Here is an 11,748-nt window from a genome sequence, read left to right on the forward strand (position 1 = left end):
CTCAGTATGCCGCAAGTACAAGAACACACACACACACACACACTCAGACACTTGCATTTTCCTTGTCGTTCGTCAGCTCTGATTTTAAAGGTTCCTTCTCTTGTCGGTTGGCGGTTTTCTCCTTTTTCCTGCAAACAAAATAAAAATACTCCATTAAAGTGACAAAAAAAACATAAAAAATAATCATAACAAATAGTACAATTTATATCGTGCTATTAACAAAACTGCAAATATATCAATTTAAACAAAAATACAGTTAATAAAATGAGATTAAATATGAAAACAGTTTAAATATTACATAATTCATCATCTATAACTAACAAGCTCAATTTATTATTATTAGTATAATTAAGTTATGAATAAAAACATTGAATTTTTTTTATAATAATGAGGTTTTGTGTCATTTTGTGACCATTAAAAGTATTTAAATAACATATTTATTCACTTAATTTAGTTACTTGAACGCCCGCGATGCAGGAAAATCGAGGAAAATCTAAACATTACAGACTAAACAGATCGTCTTTTTTCGTCTTATAATCATCTCACCGCTGAGGAAACTCGACGTCGTCGATGGTGTCGGGAAGAGGAACTCCTCGCGTTTCAGGAAGCAGCAAAACCAAACCTCCGGCGACGAACGCCACGATGCCTGTGAGCGAAAAACACACGGCAAAACGACACGATTTAAAATCAACACGTGGAGACGTTAAAAAATGTGAATTAAACTTAACCGAAAGCGTTTATGTTGCTGCAAAACTAACAAACAAACAAAAAATATCGTAATTACTGTAAACGGTAAAGCTACTGTGAAATAATACTGATAATAATTGCAATAAATACAACAAAAAAGTGACTTTTAAAAATATGGAAACTTTTTTTTTTTAATATTCAGCTATGAATTGATCAAATTTATTATAATTATTATACAATATCATCAATATATCAAGACCTGAGATGTTTTCATTTGCTTCCCGAGACCTCGATGTACTGGAAGTTAACGTGTTTAGTTTTATTAGATTATTAGATTATTAGATTATTAGATTATTGTTAGATTTCATTAACTCAAAGATTCAACTACAACATTCATGTTAAAATAAAAACAGAGCCAAATTTATTTAGGGCCAAAAAACAAAAACAAATAGTTTTACTTCCGAAAAACGGCAGAATTCGGATTTTTGATCAATTCGGAAAAACAAAAATTGGGACGACCAAATTTAAAAAAAAAAAAATGTTTTAAAACTAAAACAGCTACATTTATATATTTAGGGTAAAATAATAATAATAAAAAAATTCTGAATTGTTTTAATTCAGAAAAACAGCAAAATTTGGATTTTTGATCAATTCAGAAAAACAGAAATTAGGACGACCAAATTCTTTCAAAAAAAATGTTTTAATACAAAAACAGCTACATTTATATATTTAGGGTAAAATAATAATAATAAAAAAATTCTGAATAGTTTTACTTCAGAAAAACAGCAAAATTTGGATTTTTGATCAATTCGGAAAAACAAAAATTGGGACGACCAAATTTTTTCAAAAAAAAAATTTTTTATACAAAAACAGCTACGTTCATCTATTTAGGGTAAAATAATAATAATTTAAAAAATCAGAATAGGTTTACTTCAGAAAAACAGCAGCATTTGGATTTTTGATCAATTCAGAAAAACAAAAATTGGGACGACCAGATTCTGAATTGTTTTAATTCAGGAAAGGAGCAAAATTTTGTTTTTTCATCAATTCAGAAAAAAGAGACATTTTTGATGTTATGGTAAATTGATCTCATTGATTTATATGAAAAAAATTTTTTGGGGGGGGGGGGTTATATTTTGGGAGAAAATATTCCTCATAACTTTTGCTGAGGAAATTAATTTTGTTAAGACAGATTTTTTTTGCTGAATTTTGGGGTGAAATTTGGCAAAAGGTTAAGGTCAGGGCTTATTTATTCTTTAAGGGGGAAAAGTATCGAATTACAAACAAATATCACTGAATTCAGTTTGTTAAAATTTAAATAATAACATTTTAAAAAATGTACCAAAGACGATGAGCGGCAGCTCCAGCCACACGGCAGAGAGTCTGTAGAGAAGGAACGGAGAGACGATTCCTCCGATGTCGCACATGGTGGAACAAACGGACACGCCCAGGTTCCTGCACACACACACACACACACAAATTCATGATTAACGAATCACCTATTAACGAAGGTTAATAGTAGACATTAGCTGGCTAACTAGCTAGCGGCTGATTTGGCCTCACCTGATAAACGTCGGGTAGAGCTCGGTGTTGACGAACACCACCATCTCGAAGGCCATGGTCATTCCCAGACGCCCGACGCATCCCACGGCCGTCTTCAACCAGAACAGACCTGAGGACGGGTTTGGAAAGTTTACAGAAACAGCAAAAAATATAACCGTTTTTAAAAAAATAAGTAATTATCTGACACGTGAATTCATAATTCGTTGTCGTAAGTCGGTCATTCTCGAATTTAAGAATATCGTGGCACTTTAAAAAAAATTCGACATTTTTGAAATTTTTCTGTAAGAATTAGTGACCTCTAGTGGTGACGGTGCAGAACTGCAACAGATGGACATCTCCTCGGTTCACTCCTCCCATTCCCCAACAACTATGGTAGAAACTACGATGTTGCTCTTCTTTAAATTTAACTTAAAAAAATGCAAAATAGTTTTGTCTGAGTTTTGTCCTTTTTGGGCTTCCGTAGAAACATGGCAGCCTCCATGAAGCAATACCTTCACCTAAAGTACGTATAAAAGGACGCAAACGATTTTTTTTGTATCTATAATTATCTATATATTCCACGTGAAAGCAACTTTTTAACCTCTTTCACAGCCCAACCTGCAGCGCCTTAGCAGCCCACCAGGGGGGGCTGTAGCCCAATACTTTTTTGGAATCAATGTCGCTGGAAATGTTCTACACCCGGAAAATCAATCAGATGAAGACACTTCTCACTGTCGGGGATGAAGGCGGCGATGAGGCAGCAGGCCCCGGCGACCATGTTAGCGGCGGCGAAGGGAAGACGTCGGCCGATCCGCTCGATGGTGAAGAGGATGAGGAAGGCGGCGGGAAACTCCACCAGGGCCTGGAGCAGGAAGTCGATGTAGACGTTTCCGCCCGCGATGCCCACGCGCATGATGAGGCCCTGGTAAACCACAGCGCTGGTGAACCTGCAGCCAACCACGATCATCAACGTCTGCGTTTGAGTCCCGCGACATATGAGCGCTTTTATTTCACAGAGTCGTACAAACATCGTAGAAAAACACTTTAGGAGGAGCTTGTGTTTTTGTCGCTTACAAGGGTTTACAAGTCGGAGCAGGAAGTGATGTCACACCACACTTAAATATACTTTGTGTTAGACATTGTTAGCAATACCAGTCGTATCTTGGGATAGCAATTGCTAGCAATAGCAGTTGTACTATGGGAGTATCAATTGTTAGCAATACCAGTTGTACTTTGGGAGTAGCAATTGTTAGCAATGCTAGATGTACTAGAGGGTAGCCATTGTTAGCAATAGCAGTTGTACCTTGGGGTAGCAATTGCTAGCAATACCAGTTGTACCTTGAGGTAATAATTGTTAGCAATACCAGTTGTACCTCGGGGTAGCAATTGCTAGCAATACCAGTTGTACCTTGGGGTAGCAATTGCTAGCAATACCAGTTGTACCTTGGGGTAGCAATTGCTAGCAATACCAGTTGTACTTTGGGAGTAGCAATTGCTAGCAATACCAGTTGTACCAAATGTAACCAAATGATAAATGTCTAAAAAAAAAAGGTCTCACCAGTTGAACATGAGAATTAAAGTGTGCTTCCTCATCTTCGGCGTCCTGATCAGATCCAGCAGTGAAGCAGAGGGCGAGTCGCCTTCATCGCGCGCCAGATTCTGAAAGAAGAAATCACGTATTATGTGTCAGGAAAACCAGGAAGTGACGTGACGTCAGATCCCCGGATAAGATACGGACTAAAGCTGTGGACTCCATTTACGTCAAAGCTGCTGGTGAATTTCTTCTTGTTCTCCTCAGCCATGGCTCTGACGATCTCCTCGGCTTTGGCGGAATTGTTCTGGGAGAGGAGCCAACGTGGAGACTCTGGGATGAACCTGAGAGAACCAACACAACCCATGAGCAACCCCATCTATCTATCTATCTATCTATCTATCTATCTATCTATCTATCTATCTATCTATCTATCTATCTATCTATCTATCTACATACCTACATACCTACCTATCTACCTACCTACTTACCTATCTACCTACCTACCTACCTACCTACCTACCTACCTACCTACCTACCTACCTATCTACCTACCTACCTACCTACCTACCTACCTACCTACCTACCTACCTACCTACCTATCTATCTACCTACCTACCTACCTATCTACCTACCAACTACCGACTTGTGGAAAACACAACCCATGAGCAACCCCATCTACTTATCTACCTATCTATTTACCGACTTATCTACCTATCTATTTACCTACTTACTTCCCTATCTATCTACCTACCTACCTACCTACCTACCTACCTACCTACCTACCTACCTACCTACCTACCTACCTATCGACCAATCTATCTATCTACCAACCTACCTACCCACCGATCTATCTACCTATCATCTATCTAGCTGCCTATCTACCTATCTACCTACCTATCTATCCATATACCCATCTATCTATCTATCTATCTATCTATCTATCTATCTATCTATCTATCTATCTATCTATCTATCTATCTATCTATCTATCTATCTATCTATCTATCTATCTATCTACCTACTTACCTACCTACTTACCTATCTACCTACCCATCTACCTACCCATCTACCCATCTACCTATCTATCTATCTATCTATCTATCTATCTATCTATCTATCTATCTATCTATCTACATACCTACCTATCTACCTATCTACCTACCTATCTATCTACCTACCAACTACCGACTTGTGGAAAACACAACCCATGAGCAACCCCATCTACTTATCTACCTATCTATTTACCGACTTATCTACCTATCTATTTACCTACTTACTTCCCTACCTACCTACCTATCTACCTACCTACCTATCGACCAATCTATCTATCTACCAACCTACCTACCCACCGATCTATCTACCTATCATCTATCTATCTGCCTATCTACCTACCTATCTATCCATATACCTACTTACCTATCTACCTATCTACCCATCTATCTATCTATCTATCTATCTATCTATCTATCTATCTATCTATCTATCTATCTATCTATCTACCTACCTACTTACCTACTTACCTACTTACCTATCTACCCATCTACCTACCTACCGATCTACCGACTTGTGAAAAATCCTTTCCAACCCTATAAACAAGAGTGTAAAGTCTCTGACCAGTAGTAGGCCAGGAAGAAGACGCTCGGAGCGGCGATGGCGACCTGGAACCAACGCCAGTCGGTGATGAAGTAGGCGAGAGGAGGGAGGATGAGGAGGCCGACGCTGAAGAACATCTGGAAGAGAATGCCCACAGTTCTCCTGTGCTCCACTCCCACGATCTCTGTCACTGACCAACAACCAAAGACCAGGTGTTTCAGCCCAGTGGTTTTTTCACCAGTGCGGAGTTGAACAAAGTTAACACAACAACTCTAGAGCTGAAAATGTGCCGCGAGAAGAACGGAACTTGTAGCATGTCGTGGCTTTGGCCCTGCTTACAGGATTAATGCTGCGTTTTAGAAGTTGGAAGTCGGCGCAGGAAGTGATGTCACACCACACTTAAATATACTTTGTGTTGGACATTGTTAGCAATACCAGTCGTATCTTGGGGTAGCAATTGTTAGCAATACCAGTTGTACCTTGAGGTAACAATTGTTAGCAATACCAGTTGTACTTTGGGAGTAGCAATTGTTAGCAATACCAGTCATATCTTGGGGTAGCAATTGCTAGCAATACCAGTTGTACCTTGCGGTAGCAATTGTTAGCAATACCAATCGTATCTTGGGGCAGCAATTGCTAGCAATACCAGTTGTACTTTGGGAGTAGCAATTGTAAGCAATACCAGTCGTATCTTGGGGTAGCAATTGTTAGCAATACCAGTTGTACTTTGGGAGTAGCAATTGTAAGCAATACCAGTCATATCTTGGGGTAGCAATTGTTAGCAATACCAGTTGTACTTTGGGAGTAGCAATTGTTAGCAATACCAGTCGTATCTTGGGGTAGCAATTGTTAGCAATACCAGTTGTACTTTGGGAGTAGCAATTGTAAGCAATACCAGTCGTATCTTGGGGTAGCAATTGTTAGCAATACCAGTTGTACTTTGGGAGTAGCAATTGTAAGCAATACCAGTCATATCTTGGGGTAGCAATTGTTAGCAATACCAGTTGTACTTTGGGAGTAGCAATTGTTAGCAATACCAGTTGTACCTTGCGGTAACAATTGTTAGCAATACTAGACGTACTAGAGGGTACATTTCCCATAACCTATATGATAATAAGATTAACTTACGCAGCCTGCTAACGTCACTAATTACCAACAACATTTAATTATTTTTGCTTGAATATTTTTCATGTAGTGTCATTTACTCACTCTCAGCACCTTAAGTGCCAAAAACGTCCAGTCAAATCACTGTGTATTTTATAAAAGATCTTCACTTGACATTTACAGTGCAACCTGCTGGATAAACAGGAGAATTACATCTGAGATAAACGTGATAATTACACAGCACGTAGTTGGTCATCCAGCCTCCTTTCACCCCAAAGCCGAAGATGGCCCTGAACACCAGGACGGTGACGTAGTTCGGAGCCAAGGCGAGGCCCAGGCCGGAGATGGCGTTCAGGATGTTGGACATGAGGAAAGTCAACTTCCTGCCAAACCTGCACACACACACAAAAACACAAAGACACGTTTGTTTGTGGAGGTGATCGACGAGATGGTCCGACAGTGTCCGTCCGTCCGTCCGTCCTCACCTGTCCGCCAAGTAGCCGAAGGCGAAGCTGCCGACGAGGAAGCCCACGTTGAGCACGGACTGGTACAAGTCCACCAACCAGCTCTTCTCACACACCAGGTCAAACTGGAAAACCAAGAGGACAGAGGTTCAAACATCTTGTCATCATGTTTGCGAAGACGAACGGTTATAACAAGAGACAGATTTGTGGTCTTACCTCGGTGACGAAGGACTTCCTGCCGTCGTACTGATACTCCCAAGAGTCCTGAGAGACGAGGACAAAGCGGCGCTTTTTTAAAAGAGAAGAATCTCTGAAGTCAAAAGACGTCTGAACTTGGAAGGTTTTTTTTTTCCTCCGGAGTCAAAAATTAACCTTCGTTTAAAACCGAAAGCGCCGGTGCCCGTCTTTGATTCTCCGCCCGTGACCCCTTCAATCTCTGCGTGCACCCCTGCCCGTGAGCGCTGCTCTGCTCGCAAGGACGAGAAACTTCCACGTTTTTTTTATCACAGGAAAGAAATGTGTGGGTTTTTTTTTTGTTCCTTTAATTGAAGTTTTTGTTGAGTTTGAAGAAAGAGCTTTTGTAAAACTTCAGGGTCGCAGGAAAAGAAATGCACAAAAAAAGGAAGAAAGATGTTCGTAGATTATTTTTTTAAAGCTAAGATGAAATATCAAAGAATCAGAATCCAGTTCAGACTCTTTCCTCTGTTTCCACTGCAGTCACAGGTTAATCAAGGATTTCAGGTTTTAGCTCCGTTTATAGAAAAAGACGAGTAATAAAAACTTTTTAAACAGTTTTAATCAAAGAGAAGGTAAATATGTAACCATGACATATTATATCATTATAATGACTTAATATCTCATAATTATGACTTAATAAACGCAAAATAACTTAACATGTCATAATTATGACTTAATTAAAGGCGCCATATGTAAGAATGTGGCCAAAAACGGTTACTACACTCAAATTCAAAACACTGAGGTCTTTTACGTTTCGTTTTCTGGCGTAACTGGCAACCCGTGGTTGCCAGGCAGCTGAGACTCTACTGACTGCAACAATTGGTAGACGGCGGTAGGTGGCGCCACATGCCCAAACGTGATTTGCAGTCTGCAAAATGTTTTTTTTAATGCAAATATTTTGTCTGTACTGTTGTTGTTGGTGAGTTCAGTTTGTTATATGAACATTATTCCTGAGTCTCTGTGACATATTAGGAGGATTTTATGGCCAGTTGCTGTAGATTTATTACATAATGCACCTTTAACTCATAATAATAACTTAATATCTCATAATTATGACTTACTATCAACCAATTATGGCTTAATAAACTCATAATCATGACTAAATAAACTCATAATAACTTAATATCTCATAATTATGACTTAATTAACGAATAATTATGGCTTAATAAACTCATAATAATAACTTTATGTCATAAGTATGACTTGGTATGACTTACTATCAATTAATTATGACTTAATAAACTCATAATTATGACTTAATATCTCATAATTATGACTTAATAAACTCATTATAACTTCATATATCATCATTATGACATAATAAACTCATCATTATGACTTACTAACCCATAATTATGACTTAATATCTCATAATTATGACTTAATATCTCATAATTATGACTTAATATCTCATAATTATGACTTAATATCACATAATTATGACTTAATAAACTCATAATAATAACTTAATGTCATTATTATGATTTATAAACCCATAATCATGACTTAATATCTCATAATTATGACTTAATATCTCATAATTATGACTTAATATCTCATAATTATGACTTAATATCTCATAATTATGACTCAATATCTCATAATTATGACTTAATAAACTCATAATTATGACTTAATATCTCATCATTATGAATTACAAACTCCTAATTGTAACTTCCTAATGTGTATTTTGACTTTTGAAAAAGTTTCCTTTGCTACTTTTGGCGAAACATCTGAAAGTTTTCCACTGAATTCCTCTGTTTAAAAAAAGGACAAAAACAAACAAACATGAATCTCTGACCTTGCACTTGGACACTGAGACTCCGCTGAGGTTCAGTTGTACGAGCGAGTCGCAGGTCGACGTCGTGCTGTTCCAGTCGACCTCATACCGCTCACAGCTGCTGCTCTGCTGCTGCTGCTCCGGCTCCGCAGAGCCGTTCGCCGGAGGAACCGCCAGCCGCCGAGCGTCCTCCGCGCTCCAGCCGCACGCCGCCGCCCTCTCCGCCAACGCCGGGTCCCGGCACCAGTGATCCGGGGTGAAGCCCTGGAAGACGATGCCCACGTAGACGCCGGAGAACGGCAGCGACAGCAGACACAGCAGGGCGAAGATTCTCTTCTGGCAGCGGCCGAACGCACCGGCCTCGTCCAGGAGGTCGTCGAAGGAGGTCATCTCTGCGGCGGCGGCGGAGATCCGGACCCTGGAAAACTTATAAGACGCTTCAAAGCTCTGCTGCAGGAGAAACGTCCGGCGCTCTGCAGGAGTGATCTCACAAAGACTCTGGGCTCGTACGAGCCTCGCTAACGAGGATGATCTTTGATCTGAGATCTACGCACACACACACACACAAAAAAACAAAAAGAGTTAAAGCTGCAGGGGAAGTTAGAGCGAGAGAGGGAAGAGCACAATTATGCAACCCATCAATGAACCTGAGCTGAGCTGCAGCTAAAACAGTCTATATAGTCTGGAGTTTAAGTGTGTGACCACGAACGATCGCGATCGGAACAAAGACGCTCTTGTAGAAAAACTCAAATGTTATTCCACTGAATCACATGCTGGTTTTTATGCTTCTCATTAATGTTTTAAAAAAGGAGCCGTTTGAAACGACAGGACGACCCTGTGGGAAACACTGAATCAACTGAACAAACAAACACGAAGACAGAACCACATGTTCTTAGGAACAACAAGAGGAACATTCATATTTTTGCTGTCACGTTCTGCACATTAAATCGTTTGTACTTATACAAGTATGCACGCATGACCCTGTACTGCACCAGCAAGTCCTCATGGAGACCATGAAAACCTGGTTCCCTATATGAGAAAGAACCTCATTTTCTGAGGAACCGGTCAAGTGCACGTCGAGAACATTTCGAAACAGGCTCCGAGGGTCAGGGTTCACGTCGGGTAAAGCTAGGAAAAAAGAGCCCTTAGTTAGCAAAGAAGAGCCAGGCTGAGGTTTGCGAAAGATGGTGAGTCCGAAATCCAAGCTTTGCCCAAACACCTGGTCGTGGTCTAATGGTTTGACCAATGGTTTTGTGGAGGATCCATGAGAATCTTCAACAAGGCTTGTGAAGGACGCATGAATCAAGCCACGATCAAGGTTATCCTGGAAGGAACCTTGCCTTCTTCTAGTCTGGAAATGCTCCTCAACTCTGAGGAGGACAATGATCTTTGTCTCACAACCGGGTCAATCCCATGAGAAGCAAAGAATAGTCACGCTGTGGTTTGCAGGACCATAAAGGAGTGGAGCAAGGTCATCTTGGTCATCCCAGAGATGTCTAGAAGACACCTACTGTGGAATTTGGTAGAGGATTGGTGAGGATCGCCAACAAGGCTTTGTGAAGGTCACACAAATCAAGCCACGTCCAAGGTTATCCTGGAAGGAACCTTGCCTTCTTCTAGTCTGAAAATGCTCCTCAACCCTGAGGAGGACAATGACCTATGTCTCACAACCGGGTCAATCCCTTCATCAATGAGAAGCAAAGAGGAGCCAGGCTGAGGTTTGCAGAAGACCATAAAGGACTGGAGTAAGGTCATCTTGGTCATCCTAGAGATGTCTAGAAGACACCTGCTGTGGAATTTGGTAGAGGATCGTGAGGATCTTCAACAAGGCGTTGTGAAGGTCACATGAATCAGGCCACGATCAAGGTTATCCAGGAAGGAACCTCGCCTTCTTCTAGTATGAAAATGCTCCTCAACTCTGAGGCGGACAATGATCTAGGTCAAATAACTGGGTCAATCCCATGAGAAGCAAAGAGTCTGGCTGTGGTTTGCAGGACCATAAAGGACTGGATTAAGGTCATCTTGGTCATCCTAAAGATGTCTAGAAGACACCCACTGTGGAATTTGGTAGAGGATCGGTGAGGATTTTCAACAAGGCTTTGTGAAGGACGCATGAATCAAGCCATGATCAAGGTTATCCAGGAAGGAACCTTGCCTTCTTCTAGTCTGAAAAAGCTCCTCAACTCTGAGGAGGACAATGATCTAGGTCACACAACCGGGTCAATCCCATGAGAAGCAAAGAAGAGTCAGGCTGAGGTTTGCAGAAGACCAAAGGACTGGAGTAAGGTCATCTTGGTCATCCTAGAGATGTCTAGAAGACACCTACTGCGGAATTAGGTAGAGGATCTTGAGGATCTTCAACAAGGCTTTGTGTGAAGGACACACGAATCAAGCCACGATCAAGGTTAATCCAGGAAGGAACCTTGTCTTCTTCTACTCTGAAAATGCTCCTCAACTCTGAGGAGGACAATGATCTATGTCTCATAACCGGGTCAATCCCATGAGAAGCAGAGTCTGGCTGTGGTTTGCAGGACCATAAAGGAGTGGAGCAAGGTCATCTTGGTCATCCTAGAGATGTCTAGAAGACACCTACTGTGGAATTAGGTAGAGGATCTTGAGGATCTTCAACAAGGCTTTGTGTGAAGGACACACGAATCAAGCCACGATCAAGGTTAATCCAGGAAGGAACCTTGTCTTCTTCTACTCTGAAAATGCTCCTCAACTCTGAGGAGGACAATGATCTAGGGTTGACCCGGGTTGGGTCAATCCCTTCATCAATGAGAAGCAAAGAGCCAGGCTGAGGTTTG

General features: G+C 40.6%; 1 protein-coding gene across 1 annotated transcript; it reads right to left on the bottom strand.

Annotated features, from left to right (window-relative positions):
- Window positions 1-43: 43 nt before the first annotated feature.
- Window positions 44-9,331, bottom strand: LOC310934829 (solute carrier family 22 member 2-like; the record flags this gene model as incomplete). Its single annotated transcript, XM_083898627.1, has 12 exons — window positions 44-128; window positions 547-646; window positions 2,030-2,142; window positions 2,251-2,359; window positions 2,962-3,176; window positions 3,788-3,888; window positions 3,990-4,104; window positions 5,378-5,546; window positions 6,698-6,852; window positions 6,946-7,049; window positions 7,141-7,188; window positions 8,963-9,331. 12 exons carry the CDS (start codon window positions 9,329-9,331, stop codon window positions 44-46), a joined length of 1,683 nt encoding a protein of 560 aa, XP_083754753.1.
- Window positions 9,332-11,748: the final 2,417 nt, after the last annotated feature.

This window comes from Microchirus variegatus, assembly GCF_963457635.1.
Source record: "Microchirus variegatus genome assembly, chromosome: 12".
NCBI lineage: Eukaryota > Metazoa > Chordata > Actinopteri > Pleuronectiformes > Soleidae > Microchirus > Microchirus variegatus.